Here is a 25434-nt window from a genome sequence, read left to right on the forward strand (position 1 = left end):
TTCCTCGGCCTGACTGTCACTGAACCACGGACACCTGGCTTCTGCAGGCAGGGCTGCAGAGGAAAGAGGAAGGCTGCTCTGTGCAGGCCTGCGTGGACCTCAGCAGGAGGCACAGGCGCCAGCGGACGGAGCATGGCGAGATGGAGGGAGCTGCTTGAGGACTCGGGCTGGTCCTGCCTCACACGGGAGCAGAGGGGTCAGGCTGTGTAGATGGGACAACAGGGAGCCGACACACGTGGAGGTGCTGATGCCATCAATCCATCTGACTCCCGGCTGAGCAAACGAGAGACAGAAGGAGCTGCAAATGTGTCAGGACGCGGCCACCAGCAGAAAGAGGCCAGACACGGAGCAGCCGCGGGCGAGGAGGAGAGCGGTTCTGCAGCTCGTGAGCTCGTGATTACTGTTTTTGCCCCCAGAAGCTTTCATAAAGCACGCATTCATCTTACTTGTAATGGTGTATTGTATCCATTCACGCACTGTGCCCGATGCTTGCAGAGACCAGAAGAGGGTGTCAAGTCCTGGGGACCGTGGGTAAAAATGGTGCTGAGCTGCCATGTGGGTGGGAATCACACTCGGGTCCTCTGGAAGAGCAGCCAGTGCTCTTAACCACTGAGCCATCTCTCCAGCCTCTACTTTTATTTTTGGAATAGCAATGGGGGTCTCACAGTGTTGTCCAGGCTAGCCTCAAATCCTGGTAGTCTCGGCACTTGGATGAGTGAGGCACAAAGGTCACACGTTTGAGTAAGTTCCAGGATATCCTGGGCTATACAGAGAGAGATACTGTCTAATAAACCTTAGTTACTTTTCTGTTGCTGTGATAAAACCCCATGACTGCAGCCTGGGCAGCTTATTAAAGGAAGTGTTTACTAGGGACTGGGTTTCCAAAGGGTTAGGGTCCATGATGGCTGAGCAGACATGGCAGTAGGAGAGTGAGAGCTCACATCTCACCCAGAAAGCAGAAGGCAGAGAGCATGCTGGGATGGACATGAGTCTTGACACTTCAAAGCCCACCCAGGAACACACCTCCTCTAGCAAGCCCAAACTTCCTAAATCTTCCCAAACACCACCACTCGGGGACCAAGTATTGAAACACGGGAGCCCATGGGGCCCATTCCTGCTCAAACTTCCACAGCATACATAAATAAAAAGAAAATTACACAGAGCTAAAGTTATGACACCCATAATCGGATGGCTCTGAAGGCCCAGCTACAGCGCATGTCTGGGAGGGGACGTCGCTGTCTGTGCAGGAGCCAAGTGGAGCTCTCTGGGAGTAAGCTAGCAGGCGCAAGTCTCGGAGCTCCGATCACCTGCAGCTCACAAACGGTTTCAGCACTCGAGTGTCTACAGAGAGCCCATCAGCTCTGCTCACTGGGTCTCCGGCTCTCGGGAAGAGCGAAGGACCTATTATTGCTGGCACTCCCATGCTGACCAGAAAATCACTGCTACTACTATTTTATTTTTTTATGTTACTTTCATTTTTGGAAATGCATTTATTATACTAGTTTTCAATATTACATTAGATATGTAATGACATGTACATTTTCAGACATGTACACGGTGTACTTTTTTTTTTTACCTCTCTCAGTCAGAACTTGAGGCTCAGTGGATGAAGCCTGAGAAAGTGTCCCCACTGGGACCTTCCCTCAAGCGGAGGCCCAAGGGAAGGGGGGAGGCTTTCCTTTGTCTTCAGTTTTGAATGTCTCATTTCTGGGTGCTCTGGGTGCCTGGAGCAGAAGGAAGGGTAGGCCCCGTGACTGCAGGGCAGAGAGTGGGACTGGCTGGCACTGCGAGAGCCTGGTGTGGAGCAGGCAGAGGACAGTACTCTAGCACAGGCACACACTGGCTGCAGAGGCTGCAGGGGAGAACTCTGTAGAGGAGGCACACAGCACGGAATCTTCTGCAGCATGTGTGCTCCAAGCTAGCCCAGAGGGAGCCCAGAACAACTGCAGTGGGCCTTGCCTTCTGAGGGGGGTTTATCATAGGAAGGAGCCGGATGCTTGGGTGGAAGGGGGGCCTTGCAGGAAGTTGAGTGTGGTCTGATTAGAAAGAACCCCAGGCGCCCACACACCCAACTGATGAATTCCCTAGTACCTAAGTGCACAGCCCGGGGCTTAGTGAGCAAATGACAAACACAGGAATGTAACTTATTAGTGAACAAGTCAGAGTCACATATAGGGCTGGAGATGGCTCAGGGCTTAAGAGCACCGAATGCTCCCACAGAGGACCCAGGTTCGGTTCCCACCATCCATGTGGTTGCTCACAATCATGTGCAACTCCAGTTCTAAGGATCTGATATCTTCTTCTAGCCTCCATGGGCACCAGGTATACAGGCAGTGCTCAGACACACAGGTGGGCAAATACTCAGACCCACAAAATACAGTAATTCACTAAGATTAAAGAAGAAAGCATGGAGAGGGTCCTGAACACTGGGTGAAATGTGGGGCAGGGGCCCAGATGAGCCTTACGCGACACCAGGGAGAAGACCCTCGCCTCAGACAACGGGCCACAGTATGGACAGGCGATGCTGTACTTCACATGGGTCTCACCACCGAGGACGGACGCAAACCGTCTTACAAACACAGCCATTCTGGAGCTCGGCGGTGTGTGTGTGTGGGGGTGGGGTGGGGTGGGGGGGAGAGACAGGGTGGAGCTCAGCGTGTGGAATGAGGGATTCCATTCTCAGTGAGTTCTTAGATGCAGGTTCAGGTTGCATTGTGGGTAAAAGAAGGTGACACTGGGTCTCAGCTTGAACGGCCTATCTGCAATCATCTGCCTTTATGCTAATCTTTCTGGACTAGATTGTGGAGTGAAGAATTAGAAGCAGGTTTTGATTCATATTTAGATAAATTCATAAAAAAAAAGGAACTTTGCCACGTTTGGGGTTACATGTTAAGGGATATGTAGAGGACGATGGGACGGGGACAAACAGCCTCACAGCACCCTCCAGCCTGGACTGTGGTGGCGTGGCGGCGGGGCGCTGTTATCAGGTGGGAAGCCAGCCTTTGCCATGTGCACTGCTGAGGTATTTGGAAAGGGGATCCCAGCTAAGCAGTCCGAGATAAGACGCTGTCTGTTCTCAGTGTCTGTTAGGAGCTGGCTTCTCTGAACATTCTTTGGGTTTCAGTTGTGGGTTCCGTAGGAGCCTCCGCACGTTAGCAATCCTATCCTGTTTATTCTTCAGGGAGCAGCGCTCAGCATTCCTCGGTGGCCATCTCAGCAGGGACGCTCCTCTGCTCACAGGACCAATGGCTTGCTCTGGCAGTGTGGGGATAGCTTTCTGGATGCTAGGCCAGTGATGTCTTCAATACAAGGGAAGACAATCCCCTGAAAGCCCACGTTTGGATGTGTGTGAGCTGTGGGTGGAGCCTAGAACCCAGTGGATGCCAGCCAAGCTCTGTCACTAACCCACAATTTTTTGGGTGGGAGGGTTAGGCTTCTGAGATGGGTCTCACTCTGCGGCCTAGACAGGTCTGAAACTCAGTGGGTAGCTCAGGGTAGCTTTGTACTTGTGCCAATCCTAATGTCTTGGCCATTTTAGAACTAGAATTAGATGTATGAGCCACCATACATTGTGCCAAAGCCATAGTTCTGACTTTATGGCTCAGAGGAGGGAGGACCTGCACCTTTGTGCTTCCCCTGAATTTATTTCCCAGTGACCCAAGTGAGGTCCATGTAGGTTAAACTCAACCCGTGGCATCCCTGCCTGGCGACACATAATCAGTCAACACAAGTCACCTCTAAATTCAAAGCACATCCTGTGACTTGTTTACATTTTCAAAGCCACGAGGACCAACAAGTCTCAGAAGTTGGTGGTGCGCACCTCTGACTGGGCTGGCCCACAAGGCAGCCAGCCAGGCTGGGGGATGGATTTAACATTCCCTCTGGGGTTTCCCTAAACACGCTGGCTAGCCACATCCATCTCTTCAGCTGTCACCTCTGCTCCTATCTCCCTGAAACAAAGCAGTCATACAAGAAATCAGGGAGCAGCAAAGGCCCTTAGATGCCTTCACATCAGGGCTGCCACAGAACAGCCAAAGAGGCTGTTAGAACTGTTACATTGTTAATATTGCTGACTCTTCTTTCAAAACAAAGTTAGAGACAGGGTCATAAAGGCAAGCAGGAGATGCCACTGCAGATCAAACACAATCCGTACATCAGACGGACGCCATCAAGGAACGTCCTCACAGAAGCCGGGCAGCAGCAGAAGTGGCAGTGCCCCAAGGGAAAACAAAGCAGACTCCATCTACAAAGCCTGTTCCTTCCATTCACACTTCCCGCTTATCCTTTCCTGGGCCAAGGGCAGAGCCAGGTGTGCCCAACCTTTTTGACACTGTGACATGATGTTGTTAAGCTGGAGAACTACAAATCAAATTTTAGAAAAAGCTGACAGTTCAGGATTCTGTGCCCGCCCGCACTCCCGGCTCTCGTGGGCATTAGGGCCCTGTGGGCTAACAGTGTAAAGACTGGCCATCAGCTCTAAAACCAGGGGTCTGGAGCAAGTCACTTAACTGTACGGTACAGATCCACACAATCTCTAAGTCAACAAAGGCTAGTACGCATTTTCACACGGTACGGTTTTACGAGTGAGAACAAGGCAGCTTCACAGAAGAACATGCTTTAGGTGGCACTCAGCTGGCACACAATGCAGAGGCGAGGCAGCCGCATGCTGAGAGGAAGGCTGCTATCTGGGCCCAGCCTTCCACTGACTGCTCAGATACTGGCTGTAGGGTCACATAGGCCACCACAGGGTCACAAGTCTGTGGGCAGAGTTGCAGGACGGGAGCCAGGAGGAACCAGGCAAGGAGCTGCAGACCTTAGGGTTTTCACCATCTCTGCGTGGTGGATCTGCATGAGGATACAGAGGGGAGGTGTGTAACCCCCAAATATCAACTCAGGGCCAGGGGCTTGCAGGACACTGCAACATGCCATCCACCACTGGAGATAGACTGGAGGTAGAAAAAGACAGGTAGCTGGCACTGAGGGCTCTCTGTGGCAGCTGTTGAATTTACCAGTTATTTGGAACTGAAGTAAACGCACTGATGAGGAAGCACAATCTTTAGTCATGACCAGCACCTCTGCCATCGAGGCTGTGGACGGCGGAGAAATCAGGCCATGGGAGTCCCCTCGCAGGCGGACAGTAACAAAGTCAAGACACAGCATCACCTACTTGACAGTTACCTCATCTGTAAGTGATTACAGTTGCCGAGGCCTGCTCTAAGCAGTGGAGAGAACAAGGCTGGAGACTGGCCAGGACACTGGAGCGGTTCCTGTAGGCAGGCCACGCTGGCTGGACTCAGTCCTTGCCCTGCCTTGCCACACAGCACTGCAGAAGGTGCCAAGGAGCCCATGCTCTGCCTGCGAGGAGACACAACTGGAAAGCAGAGAGTGCTCTTCTGACTTGAACTCTACTCTTACTTATTTTAAACCAGTGTCCCAGAAGGCACACAGACAGCTGCAGACAGAGCACACCAAGGCCGGCACTCCTTTCCAAAGCTCAGCAGCGGCTGAAGCTCAAGCGAGTCACGGTTTACGGCACAGGCTTCAGTTGCTCTAAAGTCATGTCTGTCGATATAGACGGACGTATTGCTTATCTCCTTCTCTATGCTCAGGAACAACCATGGGTAATTTAATTGCTTCTACACTGAGCATGGAAATTAAACAAAATTGGAATTTACCTTGAAAATAATCACAAAACATCTTAAAGGACCTTTCAAGAAGGAAATTCTGAATTTAAACCATTAACTTACTATATTTTAGAAACGGGATCTAGGAAGCAAACTATAAAAGATTCTTTTATTTGGATTTATTTAGAGAAAGAAATGCAGAATACACTTTACTTAAAGAACATCAAGACTCTGTTTTGTTTAAATTTGTGAGCCACCATATGGGTGCTGGGATTTGAACTCAGGACCTCTGGAAGAGCAGTCAGTGTTCTTAAACACTCAGCCATCTCTCCAGTCCCGACCTTGCTTAAATTTGAAAGAGAAAGAAAGAAAGAACGAAGGAACCACCCAACCCAACCAAACACCCCACCCCCAACAAAAGCTGCAGACCAAGGTGCACGCTGTTAAGTGCCCTGAGGACCAGCATCTGCCTGGCAGCGAGGCGCACCAGCAAGAGCTGAGGTCTCGACAACATAAGGACGAGGGAGCTGGGCTTATCTGGGAGCAGTTCACCCTGTGGATGCATCTACAAGCCTTTGAGTCTCCCGAGCTAAAGCCTTCTCTGATAAGGAAAGATGCTGTGAGATTAAAGTCAGGAGATTTCTCTTGTAGGGCCAGGCTCTGAGAGTCTGTGTCCAACACCCCTGCTCCCCTCCCTTTGCATGGTGAGTCATAGGGCGATGGCATTTCAAAGTGGGGTCTCTGCAGGGTGATAAGGTCATGAGGGATTATGAGTGGGATTAGTGACCTAATAAAGGAGACTCTACGGAGTCAGCTACTTCCTTCACAGCAAGGAGGGGGAGAGCAGACCCTGCAGTGCAGTGGATTTCCAGCCCCCAGAGCTGACAGAAATTAAGTTTTGTTGTTTATAAGCAGTCTTTCAGTTTCTAGTGTTTTGTTTAGTAGCTTGAACAGACAAAAGATGACCAATTGATCTTTCCTCTTTTTTATTAATTATAATACCTATTTATATCTATATATCTGGCTGATGGGTCTTTATCATCAACCGGCCAGTCCTTGGCTGTCTTGCTGGCGGTCAGAGCTCAGCGCCCAGTGAGAGGAGAAGATGCAGATACCCCGCCCTTTGCTGCTCCGTGGGGGAGGGGCCACAGGCAGGAGAGCTCAGTCAGTGGCGTAGGCAGTGCCCGCTCCAGTCATCGACTGGGCCACTCTTCTGTCACCCACCCCAACCTCTTTCTTTTGAATTGCTCTGATGCCAATTCTTGACATAAATCGTATCTGATTATCAAACAGGTGAAAATGGATTAAATCACACAGTGACCCTTTCCACCATAAATGCAGTTGTTAAAACTATGAGACGAGACATAGCATGGTGGTGGCAGCACATGCTTTTAATCCCAGTACTTGGGAGGCAGAGGCAGGCAGATTTCTAGTTCGAGGCCAGCCTGGTCCACAGAGTAGGTTCCAGTATAGCCAGGACTACACAGAGAAATCCTGTCTCAAAACCAAAAGCAAACAAACCACCAAACCAAACTACCACCACCAACATCAACAAGAACCCCAAAACCCAAATCAGATCAAAGACACAGTATTTACTTGGAGAGCTAAGATAAATACAAACGGAAGAAACTGCTAAAGCATTCTCCAATATGACCTAATGTGACATGTGACCTCTTGGGTGTCACACAGTAAGAGCCAACTCTGGGCCTCGGCACTTGAGGGTCTCCATAGGTTGGCTGCACATGCCCTTTCAGCTTTACTTGCTTCTCTCCTCACAGCAACCACCAGCCTCTTCATAGAGGACGTCCCCAGGTCCTGTGTCCTCCACACTCATGTCTGCCTCCACGTATCTATAGTGACTCTGGGACAGTCCTGAGAAAGAGGGCATTAGGAAGGTTCTGTGAGCAAAAAGGCTCAAAATAAAATGCAATGGCAACGTAGGAGTCCCTGACAGACCACTGTGACAGGACTGAGGGAGCCTCCGTATCCATGAAGGGACAGACAACGCAGGTGTGGTCAGGAGACAGCCATGACCTTTACAAGGTGAGGCAGGAGCCAGGGGAGGTAGTAAGCTCCTGCAATCCCAACCCTTGGGAGGTAGAGACAGGAGGGTCAGGAATCAAGCCTGTCTCAGACTATGGAGCATGTCTGAGGCTAGTCTAGGCTCTATGAGGCTCTGAAACAAACACACAAATGAACAATCACACAGCAACAAAAGCTTAGGTCACGGAGATGAGGCCTTACAGAAGCCGGGAAGGGAGAAATTAAACAAGCATCGAGGAGGAGGTGGTGAACAAGGGTGCTAGGGAAATAAAGACCGGACATGCAGAGGGGGAAGGAAGCACGAGGCAGACAGGACTAACAGACACAGACCAGAGGCAGACAGACATAGGGCTGACAGCCAGGGGCTCCGGCTGTGTGAAGTACGGACGCAGCGTGGAGAGGGCCTAGACACACTCAGTGCCACCAAGTGAGCTGGACTGTGACCGGAAAACTGGGGCGGGGGTGGAGGTCCATGGGATGTGGAGGTGGACAGTCCCTAGCGGAAGAACAATGAGGGGTAAGCATCCAGACGGCAGAGGAGAAGCCTGGGCTCAGGAGACAGCAGAGGTGAGGACAGGGACCGAGGGCAGCCCCGCAGACATCAGCTGTCCATCTCTGTAGCGCGGTTTCTCACTAGGGGCAAAGACAAACAGAATTCCATTTCCACCGTGGAGCTGGTTCTCATAATGTGCTTCAGCTCTCAGATGTGGTTTCCGTGGCCACCCCGGGAGAGGGTCCTGTATGGCTGACTTCATGAGGCCCAAGGCGGTGCCAGGGGACCATGGCCTCTGAGCCCAGGCGGAGCACGCTCTCTGAAGGCTTGTCAAACTATAATTCTCACCGTTTCTAAGCATGAGAGGAGAGTCTCAGGGGAAGTCTCCTCTACTCTTCTAATAGTTCTTAGTTCTGCACTTTAATCTCAGTCCATCAGCTCTGTAAACATTAGACTCCGAAACAACAGGAACAATGGCTTAGGAACAAAGACAACCTTTTTGCATGTTTATCCAGCTAGCACTCAGGATCCATTGACTAACAACATCCTTGTCAGTCCCCAGGCCTTGACCCGGAGCTCTGGGGACCTATTCCCTCCTGTCCCAAGGGAAACTAGCACACTTGCAGACCTCACAGGTAATGTAGAGGCCTCCAGGTGTTGGGGACAACAGGCATAACGCACCAGAACTACCGGGCTTCGTTTTAGGCTGTCCCCAAGATGTCCCCATGCTGCTCCAATGATTTGGAAGGAAACAGGAGTCCCGAGTCACAGAGGGATGAAGGGCTCCAGCAGAGAAAACCTGACTCCACTTCTGGAGATGGGGTGGAGCCACAGCAGGGGCTTCATGGTGAGCCAGGAGAGCCATTCAGACCAGGTGCCTTCATCTGAGGAAGCGGCACGAGCCCCCACTCAGGGCTTCCTGTGTGGACCCTGCCTGGCCACTGCCACCAGCTCTGCTCTCCTTGTCCTCCCTCCCCTGGGACACAGCCAGAGCAAGTGGAAGCCTATGGAGGAGACTTGCCCCCAGTACCCCATTGTAAGAGTAACGGTGACAGAAGAGGACAGGCAGGTATGCAGTACAGCGCGCGCGCGCGCGCGCACACACACACACACACACACACACACACACACACACACACCACCCACCTGCCCGTTCTTATCCCCTACTCACACCTCCCCCCTTACTACCACACACTCTCTCCACTGAAGTAGCTCTACATTCTGTCGGATTGGCCACACCAGACACAGGGTGTGAAGTGACAGGCCAGGTTAGGAGGCGGCACAGGACACTTATTCTCTTCTAAAAGATCCTCGATTGCTGCAAAACTGGGCTAGTAAGCTGTTCTGTTCCCTTGCTCCCAAGACCATCTTTCTATTATGTATCTCTGGCTATCTTGGAACTTGCTATGTAGACCAGGCTGGCCTTAGACCTTCAGAGATGCACCTGCTTCTGCAGCCTGAAGCCTGGGATTAAAGGCCCATGAAGCCACACCCAGAACAAACCTACCTTTATAAAAGCGAGACACTAAGTAGCCACTCTCAAGGACTAGGTTTTTAATTATTTTACTTCTTTTTTTTTTTTTTAAAGATTTATTTATTTATTTATTTATTTATTTATTAATTATATGTTAAGTACACTGTAGCTGTCTTCAGACACATTAGAAGAGGACGTCAGATCTCAGTACGGATGGTTGTGAGGCACCATGTGGATGCTGGGATTTAAACTCAGGATCTTCGGAAGAGCAGTCAGTGCTCTTAACCACTGAGCCATCTCTCCAGTCCAATAATTTTACTTCTTAAGAATCAAATTAATTTATCAGCCTATAGACTCTTATTCAAATTATATAAAATTTAATCACAACAACTGCCATACCTATAACTGTAGTCTCTTAGAAAGCTTCTAGATTGGAAACATACATTTCTGATTTCACAGCACAAGGTGACCAGGGTGCAGCATTAAAAGAGAGGGGAATAAAAGGATGTTTTACGAAGCCATCCATGAGAAGTGGACCCCTCAGAGGCCTCAGTTCCCAAGAATGGTCCCTTCACTCTTACGGAGACCTCTGTGGCAGACGTGATGTTCTGACCCTCGCACCCTAGCCAGGCTTCCCACAGCAACCTCAGTTTGCTCAGGAGACTGATGGGAGAAAATGCAGCTTCACCTTTCTGAGGGTCACTCATTTTCAGCTGTGAGTGCCTGGTTAAACCAGCATGAGAACAACAGTCGCTTGAGAGGGTGGTATCTGTCGTGTGTACAGGCAGGCACAAGGCACAGGGACCTTCAGAGTCCTGTGTGTGTACCCTGAATAGTCCCATGTCCAATTACAGAACTAGTGACTAGTAACTCTTTGTCATGTCCTCTTTAAACACTGCCCCTTCAGCAGTGCCCTCACACAGCACTGTCCAGACAAATCATTTTCTCAAACTTTTTACTCAGTTGTGTGACGTAAGCAAGCTGTATTCCCTCTCACAACCCGCTGGTCTTTCCTGTCTCTCAGCCCCTATCTCCACACAGTCCAGACTGGCCTCAAACTCATGATTATTCTGCCTCAGCCTTTGGAAGCATTAAGTACCATTCCTGGCTTACATTCTCAATGCTGAAATACTGAACTGTTCCAGAGATCTTAGAAATTACTCTTTTTGCTAGTTTATTGCTAGATCAGGACGGTAACTGAAAAAACCATTTCAACTATTCACAGACAAATCACAAGCTTTGTTCAGTGCTCAGCAAAGAGGCTTGTGACGGCTCAGAGGGTAAAGAGCTTGCGGCTGACCTGTACCACCCCTCAACCCCATTCAGTGGCAGAGCTGATTCTCCAATGGGCAGATAAGGAGCAGCTTGCAGTCATGGAGGAAGTATAACACGATGAGAAAGCCACCAGGTACACAATAGCACAGACACCATACAAGTGCAGTTGCAGCTCCAGAAACATTTGTGGTGCTTTCCAGGACCACACCTCAGAGTGTGTGGTCCCTCTGAGGCCCAGACAGAGCAGGGGGGCTACAGCACAGGCCACTTACTTGGGAAGATATTCTGCCAGTCAGAGACGGAGTGGTCCAGAGAAAGAGTCTGAATGAATGGACACACATCATCAATGTCCATACATCACGGATACCGGTCATTAAAGCTCACAGTGCCGGCTCTCTGGTTAAGACTAGCAATGAGCAGGGCATTAGTAATAAGGGGTTATCTAGCTTTCTGTAGGTAGCTTTGGAAAGAACTTTAGGCTGAGAAGTGTCATTGTGTCCCTGACACAATGACGTTCAGCAGAGCATGGGTGTCACTACACACGGTGAAAAATCCTGTGTCGGGGCCTGCACTGGTCCCTGCTGGACTTGTGTGTAGCAGACTTTCCCCTGTCCAATCACAGGCTTCTTGTATTAATATTTAAATTAATTAGAAAGGGACCATTCTACTACATATGTGACTGCTGCCAGCCAGTTCTCATTTGCCTATATTAAAAGAATTGAAGTGGATGGTTTAAGCATTTGTCTTCTCTTACCTCTCAAGCTAATTCTGCTAAGTGGAGGATCATGTGCATACTGCCCTGAAGGCCAGAAGAGGGTGACTGACCCTCTGAAACTGGTGTTACAGAAGGCTGTGAGCTACGCTATGGTGCTGGGACCTGAATCAGGGCCTCTGGAGGGGCAACAAGTGCTTGTAACTACTGAGCTGTCTCTCCAGTCCTTTTGCCTACTTCTCTAAGAACAAAGGAAGCAGAGGCCTGAGCTCTCCGTGACTTGCTTTAAACCACTGAGGCTGAGAAAGGACACCATCCAATATTGCTTCTTTGAAATAGTTACAGATCCAACATCTTTTTTTTCACCCCTGTCTGAGCAGCTGGAGATGGGAGATGTTCTCAAATCGAAACGACCAAAACTATGTAACCATGCTGATACTTAGCTGCTCCCTGCAGCCCTCACATCCGGACCAGGGTGGACACCGAGACCGAGGACGTGGGCAGTCCAGCTTCCTCTCCAGGAGGGATTACATACATCCCAGAGCATCGCACACGCTCAACTCTGCACACTAGGCATGAACACATCTGCCCAGAATCGAGCCGTCTTCATTAAATATGCAACACTGGGATCAGGAGGAAGGCCACAAAGACAAGTTTTCAATGAAAATATTGATAAGAGAATGTATAGTAAGGAAACATGGCGGGAAAGTACAATAAATTGGTTATGATCTTCAAAGTCAGACAGTCCCGGCTCAGGCTTCTTTAAATCACACTAGTGAAATATTTACCTGTCTGCATGGGGCGCCATGTAGTTCAAATGTGGTAACTAAGTTCTGGCAGAGTTATTAACATACTCATGAAAATTTGAGTAAACTGCAAACTACTGTAAATGAAATCATATTTAAAGCAAGCATGCTGATTTTGCTTTGATTCTTTCCAAAATAAAACAGCAAATTCACTACCAAGGAGAGCACTCAGCAGGAGCTGAGCTGTCTTGGAAGGTCAGACCGGGGCCTCCAGTCACCTCTGGGTTTAGGCACTTCCCTTGTTGTCCTGAACAAGGGCCTTTACATTTCTCAAGAGATCACCAGGGCCTGGGACTGCCCCAACTTTTCTTCAGGGTCATGACCTCTGCAGACTTGTAAAAGTTCTTAAGAGACATAGAAAAGCAGCAGTCAGATGTGTTGTTTTCTGTCCCTTTCCTGGCTAATGAGGACAAGTGGCCCTCAATTTTCACTGCTGTTGACATGCTAACTTGTAGCAGTTCTTTTAAGTTGTGGCTTCTAATCTATTATGGACTTGGGAACCAGATGGCTAAGCTTGTTAAAACCATGTATTAGGTGAAGAGTGCCAGGCTTCAGGAAGAGGCTCACGGCCTCTGTGCTGACTCTGAGAATCTATGGCCCCAACTTCTGCCTTTGTTCTAGAAAAGTGAGGCCGATAGGCCAGAGGCTCCAAAAGCTTTGGCCACGGAGCTCGCTGCACACTGGGGTAAAGGATGCCCCAAGTGCACCAGGAAGGGAGGGAGGCAACAGGGGAGAGGGTGCACAGCTCATCCAGACCACACAACCAGGGTGTCCCCGACTCCTGCTTTCGCCCCCACCATCCTCCTGCCTCCCTCTTCGCTCGGTTCCTGTGGTGGTGGGTTCAGGTCTGTAAGCACCCGAGCTTGGCAGCTTCCTTCCTTTGCTTCTGATGGAGTCCTCCTGCCACTCCGCCATCCCGTAATTAGTTAAGATTCCTCACCTGTGAAAAAGAACCAGTCGTAGGGAAGCCGGTTCTCTGAATGCTCCTTTAGGAACCGGAGCCTTCGAGAAGGGGTCCTTTATGACATAAGTTAGCTGAGCCGCCAACAGCTGCTCAATCAATACTAGCCGAGCAAATAAATGAACAGCAAGAAAATCCCTGTTGCAAACAGTAGCTTTGTAGAACACTAGCTCTCAGGTGTTGGAGATAGTCACTCAAGGACTCAGAGGTCTGAGAAGGACTGTGGGAATACCACAGATAAACAGAGTGACCAGGAGCCCTGTGGTTCATCATACATACATTGTTGGCATCTGAAAATCCATGATTCCTGGGTTTGGGGCTCTCTCTTCAACAAGAACTGCTAACCCTGAGAATCTATATGTGGAATGTGGAGGACATGGACAGAGGCCTAAAACACTCACTGGTGTTTCAGTCAGCGATTGCACAGGAGCCTGCTAGGGCACTAATCACCAGCCGCAAAGGCAAAGCTCTTAGGACCTACCTGCTATTACTTTTCACATCGTTATCAACAAGCACACATTTGCCAAGACTGACATTTCTATTTCATGAGTGGTGGTAGTGGTGATGGGGGACGGTTATTAAAAAAACAAGAAAAGGAAGTAGACACATTCTTTGAACATTTCCATTAGTGAAATTCCTCTATTTCCCATTATTAATACAAGACTACATTTTCATTTCAAAAAAATACGGCCTTCTGCTATAGACATATTAAATCGGGATGGAGAAAAAGAAGCTCATCCTCTAGAACAGGTAACCACCCACTCTAGCCTGCGAACATTACGAGACAGCAATGGAAAGCGTGGACACAATGATCCAATGCAATCCCAGTTCACAAAAGCTTACCTCCCAGTGGTGAAAAGCGGGAGGGGTTCATTCATTCACCGTTTATGGGGCCAGAGTGCAAGCGAAGCCACCAGCTGGCCCAGGCTAAGTGTTGGGTTTGTGACCATGAGCACATTTGTAGCTAACAGGAGCCATGGCAGACCAGGGTAGCAGGCTACACTGAGAGAAACTGTCAACTTACCTTGGAGTCCAAAGTAATGAGGACCAACATCATATGGAAAGACTCCAAAGGAGGGAAGGGGGTCAAAGAAACTCATTCCTAAGTTTTATCAAGTGCATATATTAACTCTTCTCATATTTAATGGCACACAGAGGACAATGGGAGTCAGACTACAAAGGCACCCACTTACGGCGTCCTGTCATAGGACTACTGAGAATTAAATAAGGCTGTCTCTAGCTGCTACTGCTATCAATTAGCCAGCAGCCACTTCCACAGTCCTAATGACTGCCACATGCATGCTGTGCATTACCTCTGGGCCTGCTAATTCCAAACACAGGAGGCTGGAGCTGGAGACGGCACTGAGCAGGCAAGCCCACAACGGCATGCTAAGAGCCACCAATTCTGCCTCACAAAATGAAGTGATTCCATGCGTCAGAATATTTTGGGTAATTTAGCCTAGTTCCTCCTTAAACATATGAACTAGATTATACACTTTGTAGTAACTTAACCTTCACTCACCCAAGTAGTTTCTCTGCCCTTTAACCACATGGGCCTCTTAATTTCTGTTTCTTCGAGTTTCGCTGAGTTTAAAAACTGCTTGCTTGGACTAAGTGACCAGGTTCTGCTGACAATATGGTAATTTGTATCATGGTTGAAAGCTTTCACTTTTGGAAGTGAAAAATTAGTTCTGTGAAAATGTCACTTTATTCTGAGAGATGACTGTGCCAATATGAAGTCAAATCCCATTCTCAAGGGGTCGTCTTTGGACATCTGCAAGCCGGTCCCCTGGACACACTTTCTTCTGCCTCTCACTCCTATCCTGTGCCACCCGCTAGTGATGCGGCTCTCCAGGGACAGAGGCCAGAAGTGTTTACTAACAACAAAGAGTTAATGCTTCTCCTGGACTCTGGAAGAAACCAGATTTTGTCAGTGAGGTTTGGCAATGTGAGAAACCCTGTAACCAATTTCATTTCCTGTCAAATAAATGGTTCACAGGAGAAAGCTGGCCAGTGAGTTTGGGAACTTTACTAGACGTCTCCTTCAAGCAGCCAGTGTGTCTCTGCTTATCACCGTGGGGCCAGACGGCCCGGTGACCAGGAAGCAGCTCGGCCCCACTATATCTCTGATGAAGGAGAGCCAGGGTTCCTCTCAGAAAGGACACCACATGCGCGTCCCGTTTGCTAGACAATGCTTTTTAACCTGCAGGGCTGTCAACACCAGCCTGTTAAAGCAACATGAGAAGAACAGGCCTAATGTCTTCCCCATTTCAACTTAATCTCCTCATCCAGCCCCAAATGAAAGTCTGAGGAGTTCTGAGGAATAGAAAGTCCCTCAAAGTTTTTGAAGCACATTTATCTAAAATGTGAACACCGCCCTCCTTAAGGACGAGACCTTTTATACTTGAAGCTGAAAATGAGTATCTCTGGGTTTAAGCAAACTAACTAAAAACCAATTCTCATAAATATAGTTCTGCATATTGTACTTACACTTAAAAAAGGAAGAATACCTTTATATTAATTTAGAACTGGTAAAAGCATACACTTAAAATGTATTTACCAAATCTGAATAGTTTTCTGTCAAAGGTTAGGCTGACAGATTTTACATGTGTACTCGGGGCTTGCTTAGAAAGTATACACAAACCTATAAAACAGCCAAGTGAGCACAACGGGGAGGAGGAGAGGAAAGTCTGAAATAATGGCTTCAGGCCCTTAATTATAAAAGAGTCCGTCTGGGTCTCGGGGACTTGCTGGTGCAGGCAGGCCTGCAGCTCATTAGTGCCCCACAGCACCAAGGATGCACCGGTGGGCAGCCCACAGTCCACGGAGGGCCAGGCGGGCTCCGTTCACCAGCAAACTGGTGCACAGAGCAGAGGGAGCCGCAGCGGAGGAGGGGCCGGAAGCTTCCTCTGGAGCCACATAATCCACGGCCATTGCTTTGCGACCACGAACTGTATTCTTTTTTCATTTCTACTTTATATTCTCAGTGACACTGAGAGGTGCAGATTCCAAGCCCAGACCTAGGGAGTCAGTATTAAATTTGCTTTATTAAGGATAAGTAATTTGCTAACAAAAAGAAAAGGCCAAAGAACCAGGAAATTCCTGGGATATTCAAAACTCATCCGAGGCACAGCACCACCTAATCATGTGACCTGAGGATGCCAACTACTACAGTAGAGTTCTGAGGCTGTCTACTACACTGTAGAGTTCTGTTGGTATAGTAGAAAGAACAGAAATAAACTTCTATTATGCTTATGAGCCACCTCCAACTTTAATAATGAACATGTATATTAATTGTGCACAGTTGAAAATTTATAAAATGAGCAAAACTGGAAAAATGGCAGGGCTCAACTTAAAAATAGGACCGATTCCTGGGGCTAGGACCCGCCAGTCTCCTAATCCAAGAAGGGCAGTCAGCAGAGCCCTGTAGAATGGCTACTGAGTTTAATGGCCAAAAGCAAATCTAAGACCTCTAATTAATGTCCAGACATGTTCCTTGTAAATATTCTGCAAAAATCATGAGCTTCTTATATAATAAATTCCAAGAGAACTCAGGACGTTTTATGTCTTCTGAATGCATCTGCGTTCAGACGCTCTCAGATTCAGAAGGCAGACGGGGACTGAGGTGCCGCAGCCGCAGACAGGAGAGGAAGACTCAAGGGGACACATTGAGCAAAGCTCTGACGCACCTGGGCTCATGGCTCCAAGCAAGAGGCTGTGATGAGCCACAGGGTGACAGCCAGGGCACGAAGACCCTTCAGGCTGTCACCAGCAGCAGCCTGGCTTTGCTTTCTGTCCCCTTGCTGGAGGCAACTGACGTGTTTGTAAGATCTGGACACACAGAGCCCCGAGGCACTCATCAACAGAGTACAGGAAAGCTGCTCTCAGCATCCTTTCCTTCCTTCTGGGTTTGTCTGGTGTCATCTCCTGTGAGGGCCAAGGAATGGGGTCCTGTGCAAGGGGTGACGTTAGCGGCAGACAAGCTGGAATGCAGACGGTGTTTTCTAGGACTCAGTGTGGGATTGCCCCTTATGCCTACCATCTTTCCTTACACTTCTCTCTAGGTGAGTGGGGGTATGTACATGTGTGCGTATATGTATGCGTGTGTGTATGAGAGAGAGATTTGTGCATTGTGCAGGTGCATGTGTCTGTACATTCAGATACCAGAGTTCGACAACATGTCTTCCTTTATCACTCTCTACCTAGTTATTTAAAATTAGTTTCTAAATTTACATATACATACATAACACATCCACATACGAACACAGCACATGTGTGTGCATGTGGAGGCCAGAAGACAACTTGGTTTCCCCTTTCCACTAAGTGTGTTTGGGAACTGCATCCAGGCTGTCTGGCTCGACAGTAGGCACCCTCACTGCTAAGTCACCTTGCCGCCTCTCCTTCATTTTTTGAGACAGGCCCTTACTGAACCTGGAGCTTCCTGGCCCAGCCACACTGGTTGCTCGGTAACCCACACCCAAGGGATCATTCGGCCTCTGCAGCCCCAAGCCTGCACTGGGATTACAGGCATGTGCTCCATGACTGGCTCTCTGAGCGGGTCCTGGAGATCTAACCTCAAGTCTTCATGCTTGCACACTGAGCACCTGACCCAGTGACTCCTCTCCACATTGATCCTTCTCTAGGCGTCACTCAAGGACCAGGGTCATAGACATGCATGGTTGAAATAAGCAGTTACATCCCTTATAGAGCCAAGGGAATGCAGGTGCAGTGTGCTGTAGCGAAGGAGGCGGAACCAGTGAGGTCCGGAGCACGGTACTCACTCTGGAGGAGCCTTTCTTGAGAAACTGACGAAAGATATGAGTAAGACCACAGAGGTGTCGGTGTACCCTCTGATGGGGCTGTGGTGGGGGTGACAATGGGGGTGGGGCATGGGTAATGCTATGGAGTGCCACCAGCTTCTCTAAATTAAGCATTCAAGAAATTTACTGCTGTGAGTTGGAGAGAAGAGAGGCTCACTGAGGTTGAGAGTCAGGGAGGCTGAAAGGAGCAAAGGCTGTTTGTTCTGTTTTGTAGAGAAAATTTTCTACAAAGTGCTTTCCAGTGGAAGCCATGATGATTATTTTCTGCTCTATTCTGGCTAGTTCAAAGAGCTGATCTAACCTGAGAACAGCTCCAGCCTCTCCACCCAACACTCACACTTCAAGGCTTGTTTGCACATATTTCCTGTGTTGATGGTGGACAGGCACTCCTCTATGTGAGCAGGGCATCGCTGACGACGACATTGAGGAAACATTTAATACAGCAAAGCCAAGCAAACACACAAACAACCCACCCTTAGCTTTCTAGTCCAAGGAAACATTTGCATTCTGGGGAATGTGTTTCCTCTTATGTGAGGACATGCTTCTAAACATAAATATGAGCGCAGTCGAAATCATATGAAAAATATTATGTTTTTAACTTTGAGTGTGGAAGACATATTAAGAAAAACCTCCGTGCTGTTCCTCTTCTAGACACACAAGTCACTTCCAACTTCTGATTTACTCTTCATGGTGCAGAGATCTTGCCCAAAGTGAACTCTGGGAACGTGTGTTGAAACATGCAGTCATTCAAGTAATTCACAGCTCGGCTCCAGCAGCAACTGCTGGGCTGTTTGTTTAGAGACAGCAGTAATGCAAAATGATTTCTCTGGAGACATCTGGCTTTTACATAGTTATTACATAAAAAAATGTAGTAAAGGTAAGAAGCACAGAGTGCGCATATCCTGAAGACATTTGTGAATTGTGCATTTTGTTTTAAAATAACCCTTGAAGGTACTATGAAACTGTGACATCAGTTACTGCCAGGGGTGTCCCCGGAACATCCAAGGTGGCAGATGCCAGCCAGGCACACACCTCTGCTGTCAGCCCTGAATCTCCTCACAGGCCTTCTGCTTGACTATAAGGTAGCTTACTTCTGAGGTTGGTATTTACCTAGCTTCTATTGTTACAGGAACTAGTGCTGGGCTGTGTGAAAGGGCACCAGGAGGGACACTGCTAGTTTGTCACACGTCTGCCCCATCATGTGCTTCCACTCTTAGAAGCCATGTACTCCCTCCTCTTCGGTGTCCAGGCACATGGTACCATGCATGGTGTGGGGGCTCTGCAGAAAAACCAGGCTCCTGGTGGCCAATGTTTTCCTGCTCTCCAACTTTAGAGCCCAGACTGTGGTTCATCACAATGAGACCTTCTGAGCCCCCCTCTTTGCATATCAAAGCTATCACACAAAATCTACTAATTTTGCCAGGCAGTGGTGGCATAATCTCAGCACTCGGGAGGCAGAGGGAGGAGGAACTCAGTGAGTTCAAGTCTAGCTTGATCTACAGTGTGAGTTCCATGACAGCCATGACTATTCAACAGACAGACCCGTCTCAGAAAACAAACAAACAAACATCCACTAATTTCAAGTGTTGAATTTGATCAATGCTCTTGTCTGCATGTCACGTGGCCCAGACCCAGGGCAGGCACGCTGTGCTAGCCGCCCTCTGATTCCCTGAGCATCTGCTTCCTGTCACCCGTTGGTTGCCTTTTCTGGCGTCTTATCGATTTCTGATCATCTAATTCTAGTTTGATGAATCTAATTTTACGGAAATTAGTCATAAAGCTCAAAATAGAGTATACTTAGGTAAATGTGCCATACACATTCAAAGTCGAGTGAGCTCTGCTGCCGTGGGATGTTCTATAAATGCCAATCAGGGGGAGGTGGCTGACAGCCTTTCAGATCTCCCGTGTCTTTGCTGAGTTTTTTTGGTCTAGTGCTTTATCGGTTGCCGTGGGAAGGATGCAAATCTCTAATACGGATAGTGGGCAGATCCGTTCCACGCACCTGTCACTGCTCCTGTTCTGTGACTGTGAAGTGTGTTACGCTTCACGCATACCTGCCACAGCTTCGAGTCACTAGGAACCTGCTTTGCTCTGGACATGATGTGCTAGGTACACTGGCTTCCCGCTTGCTTGCTTGCACGCTATCTTTTCTTCTATTTACTTTCTTTGTCTTCTGTTTTTTAGTTTTATTTTATGTGCGTGCTGTTTTGTTCACATGTATATACATACACCACTTGTATGCATGGTGCCTGTGATGCCTAGAAGACAGTTTCATATGCCCTAGAACTGAAGTTACAGATGGCTGAGTCTCCACGTGTGTGCTAGGAACTGAAACCCAGTCCTCTGAAGGAGCAAGCAGCCAGCGCCCTTAGCTGCTGGGCCCTCTCTCCAGCCCCTCTTCCACTGCCGCTCACCGTAGTTCTTATGGTTAAGGTGCATCCTTTGCAGACAGCTTATTGCCGTGTCTTCTTTCATCCATCCTGACAATTCTTCCTTCTGAATGAGTGTCTGAGCCACTGCTGTGCACTGCAGTTATAGCTGTCATCTTATTTTTAGTTGTCTCCTTGACCCTTCCTTCCTGGGGGTGACACTGTACTATCTAAGTGTTCTTTACAATACCACCTTTTTTGGTTAGCTTTTAAAAAATCATTATTATTATTCCTAATGTGTGCACCATGGCATAACTTCGGGTGACTCTGAGGCGACTCTCTCCTTCCACCTTCACACGGCTCCCGGGACAGCGCTGGTCACTTTAGCTTTTGCAGAGAGGTTCCTTACCTGCTGAGCCATTGCACTGTCTTTTGCTGGCTTTTAGGTTATTCATTTTTATACCATTTTGTATATAAAACCATCGGCTGCTATAGATTACAAAACAGATCTGTAACTTTTTTATCTTCACAAAGATGGTGTGAAATATGAAATATAACTTCATAACCATACAGGACCATATCTCCCTCTCCTCTCCTTTGTTTTGTAGTTTTTACATATAGTTCATCTACAAACATTATCAACTTGAAAGATATGGTAGTAAACTTGCAGTAACCTGGACATTTATCATTTCTTACAAACCGTCTCCTTTTTTGACAATCCGGATTCCCATCTGGTATCTGCTCAGCCCTAAGCAGCTCCTCTAGCATCACAGAGCAGGCAGGCACGCTGCCAGCAGCTCTCCTCCACCTCAGTCCCTTCAGTTGGCTTTCATCCTGAGAGCTCTCCTCACCTGACAGGGAACTCTGGGTTCACAGTTTTCTTTTAGCACCTTAAAGAGCCCGTCCATCCCCGCCTCCTGAAGCTCTGTGGTCACCTGTGAGAGCAGGGAAGGTGACTGACTGTCCAGATGTTGTTTGCTCCTTCAGACCTGTGCTACTCTGGACAGTGTGGCTGTTTGGGGATCTGTGTCACTTGTCAACTGTTTTGACGCCAGCACATCTCGACGTAAGGCTCCCTGCTCACCTATCTGCTTGCTATTAGCATCTCCATCTGTAGACCTCTGTCTTTCCTCCATTTGGGATTTGTGTACAGTTTCCATTGCTTGCCTGAGACATCTCATTTCTCTACTGAAATTTTCATGCATTGAAAACATGTGTCATCCATGAAAAAACGGAGAAGCGTTATTAGTAGTTACTTCAAAAATCCTTGTCTGTAAGTTCTAACATCTGGTTCATCTTGGGGTTGAGCTTAATTGATTTTCTTTTATGTAGAGAATGTGTTCCATTTTCTTGATTCCTTCGATGTTGGAAATATTTTGGACTGTATCCTGAATAAAATTAATGTTAAGTTATTGAGAGCCTGTATTTGGGCAGGCTCTGGTTTCTGGGCAGCCCTCCCCCTATCCCTGATTGGGACGTAAGAGCAAGTGTGGATCAAGGTCCAGCCGTGGCTGTGGGTCTCAGGAGCTCCTCTCTCTTCTGTGGTTCCTCCATGATTCTTAGGGTTTAGGACCCAGGATCCTTCCCTTCCTGATTCTCCAGGCCAGAGTGGCTGCCACTTTGCCATGTGTTCCCCAATTCTGCTGTGAGGGCGTGGACCACAGTTAGACCGAGCTTTCAAAAGGAACAAAAGAGACAAGAACACAGCTTGCGATTTCCCTTCTTCCAGTGGGGCAGACCTTCCCTAGTCTGTGCCTATGTTCATCCTTCAAGAGCTCTAGGGCTGCGCTTTTCAGTCTTACTTCAGATTTCTGACCTTTGGCACTGCTGTTTTAGATCGGTGTCTTACTTACACACTGCTTGGGAATCGGGCCAACATTTGGAGGAACACAATCTGGGGTCCGTCTGGCTGCCTTTCGGGATACTGCCTCTCTCCGAAGTATCCATCTTTCTCAGGTTGACTTTGGTTGTTTCCCAGGCCAGAAAGAGTCCGAGTTCTTCATTAAGAGCAACTGCCTTACCCTGCTGTGACTACCTGGATGATACTTGGTTCCAGGATAAAAGCTGTGGAAATGGAATCACATAAAGCCCGCATCTCCTTTCTTCTAAATAAGTACAAACTCCAGGAGTCCATTTCATTCACTGACCAGTTCCTTTGAGTGGTGATGTTTTGTGTCATTTGTTCACACACTGTTGTAGTTTCCTGTGGGGTTATTAATCGGCTGATTCTCACATCACCATACCTGACAGTAGTAACTCAATTCTCAAGCTGACTTTTGACCATACAGCAGTATTTAGTGAGTGACTTTTCTGTGCAAGGCACAGAAGAAGACTGTATCAGAGAAGTCAGAATGGGGTTACAAACACCAGGGAACCCAGGATGAAGGGAGATGAAAACCCACACAGCGGCACACGGCATCATGGGATAGAAGCAGAACAAATGGTAAAGAAGGACTGGAGACTGAGTGCTCTGTCTGTGCTGTCAAAGGAAATGGGAAGTAGAACCCACAAGGGTACCAGTGCTTGCTTTTGCCCAGCTCACAGGAAAAGGCTTCTGATGAGATGGGCGTGGTCAAGAGGGAGAGAGAATCACACTAGGTGTCTACTGTGCAGAAGGAAGCCAAAACACGTCTAATTCCATCGAGGCTGTCTGTCGGTCTAGCTTTCACGCCCGTAATTTTGGTAATGGCAGAGAACTGGAGATCAAAATGTAAGATGTCATCAAGATTTCTGAGAGGGAGTTGCAAACCTAAGATTAGACGTACTCCAGGTTCATTATTTAAGAAGAATTCTCTCAAAATCCTCATGGCTGGAGACCAGCAGTGGAGACCATGGCTTGCTCTTAGAGAAGGCAGCATGGATGTGTGTCTGGTGTTCATATCACAATGGTCTGCTGTGCTCTCCTGCAGTCCCTGCTCTGAGAAATTACTTGGAATTGATATATAGCTGTGTTTGGTTAAAATCTCTGGCCCCGGTGTGTGAAGGTGGCAGTAGCAACTCGGGTCTTCCCGCTGTTGCTGTCGGGGGCACGGCCAAGCAGACGACCCCGGCCTGAGGAGGTGGTGGTGGGAAGCCCACCACCTTTTGCTGCGCCCTCATGGAGGGTGGCAGGGGAAGTGGCAACAAATCCACTGGCAGGTTAGCTGGCTTCTTCGGAGCGGGAGGAGCGGGTTACTCGAACGCTGATTTGGCGTCTCGCTGACTGGTATGAATCCCCTATCTCCTTATTTAAATGTGGATCCTCGATATCTTGTTCAGGATACTGATGAATTTATTTTGCCTACTGGAGCTAATAAAACCCGAGGCAGATTTGAACTAGCTTTTTTTACCATTGGAGGATGTTGCATGACAGGGGCTGCATTCGGGGCAATGAACGGTCTTCGTCTAGGATTGAAGGAAACCCAAAGCATGGCCTGGTCCAAACCAAGAAATGTACAGATTTTGAATATGGTGACTAGGCAAGGGGCACTTTGGGCTAATACTCTAGGTTCCCTGGCTTTTCTCTATAGTGCTTTTGGTGTTATCATTGAGAAAACACGGGGTGCAGAAGATGACCTCAACACAGTAGCAGCTGGAACCATGACGGGAATGTTGTATAAATGTACAGGTGGTCTTCGAGGGATAGCACGCGGTGGCCTGGAAGGACTGACACTCACCAGTCTCTATGCACTGTATAACAACTGGGAACACATGAAAGGTTCCCTGCTCCAACAGTCACTCTGAAGATTTTTGCCACCTCAGGAATGGGGGACACTTCATAGTCATACAGATCAATTAATAAGTCAGTCTGGAGTTGCTTTCTCTCTTGTACCTACAATTGCTTTGAACAATTGGAGAGTCTGATTTGCTGTGACAAAGATCATGGATGATTAGCCTGGACTGCACCGCTTGCCCTCAGTGAGTGGGAGCCAAACCCTTGGTGGCTCACTGAGTATGTGTTCTCTTCTCCTTTGGACATGATGATCTTGCACCCCCTACCCCCAAACTGGAAAACCACTTACTCTCCAAATTCAGGCTGTACTTTTATTACCATGTTAAATCATTTAAAAATCTAAAACCTAATGTTGCCCTGTTTTCCAAATAAAGGGTGAAAATAGAACCAAAGTCATAATTCAAAAAAAAAAAATCTCTGTCCCTATTTTTGGTGTGTGTGCATGTTTGTGGGTGTACACCTATGTGTGAAGGCAGGAGAACTATTTTGGGTGTGGTTCCTTAGGATGTGGGGGTGGGGGAAAGGGAGGAAGGGAGTACACAGAGGCCATAGGCTGCTGGGTCTCTTGCTCTAGTCCTTCAGACAGGATCTTTCTGAACCCAGAGCTTGTTTAGTGGCCAATAAGCCCAGCCATCCTGCTGTGTTCATATCTGCACGGCTGTGGGCTTACAGGCATGTGTATGCAACCATGCCCAGCTTTTTCCAGGGGCTGTGGGGATCTGATCTCAGGTCTTCATGCTTGTGCGGCAAGTGCTCCTACCCACTGAGTCATCCCCACAGTTGTACCTTGTATTTGAGATAGGTATTTTCCACTGGCTTAGAACTTACTAAAGTAGGGTGAGGTAGGCTTGGAGTATCTTCTCTGTTTCTCAGATCTGGGATTACAAACATATATTACTGTGTATAACTTTTTATGCAGATCTAGGGCTTAAACTCACAAAAACTCAGCAGACACTTCCTTGACTAAGCCATCCCTACCCATTGGTTTCTTTCTAAGTGTACCATCTCCAGAATGTGGAGTATGTGCATGTAACCAGAGGGGGCTGCTGGGGACTAAGAGTGTTTGGCCAGAGCAGGACCAGACCACAGGTCTGGACAGAGCCCATGGATCTGCATTGTGAACATGCTATGTTCTTGGAGGACGG

At 48.2% G+C, this 25434-nt stretch overlaps 2 protein-coding genes across 4 annotated transcripts in view; one reads left to right on the forward strand and one right to left on the reverse strand.

Annotated features, from left to right (window-relative positions):
• Dym (dymeclin) overlaps positions 1-25434 on the reverse strand; it is a 262686-nt gene that overhangs the window by 7472 nt on the left and 229780 nt on the right. The window lies entirely within an intron of this gene.
• On the forward strand, positions 23660-24471 carry LOC127663908 (mitochondrial import inner membrane translocase subunit Tim23-like). The gene is given in 2 exon segments (XM_052155717.1): positions 23660-23762; positions 23765-24471. Coding segments are annotated over 2 exon segments (624 nt in total). The 5' UTR covers positions 23660-23674; the 3' UTR covers positions 24301-24471.

This window comes from Apodemus sylvaticus, chromosome 13 (genome assembly GCF_947179515.1).
Source record: "Apodemus sylvaticus chromosome 13, mApoSyl1.1, whole genome shotgun sequence".
Lineage (NCBI taxonomy): Eukaryota > Metazoa > Chordata > Mammalia > Rodentia > Muridae > Apodemus > Apodemus sylvaticus.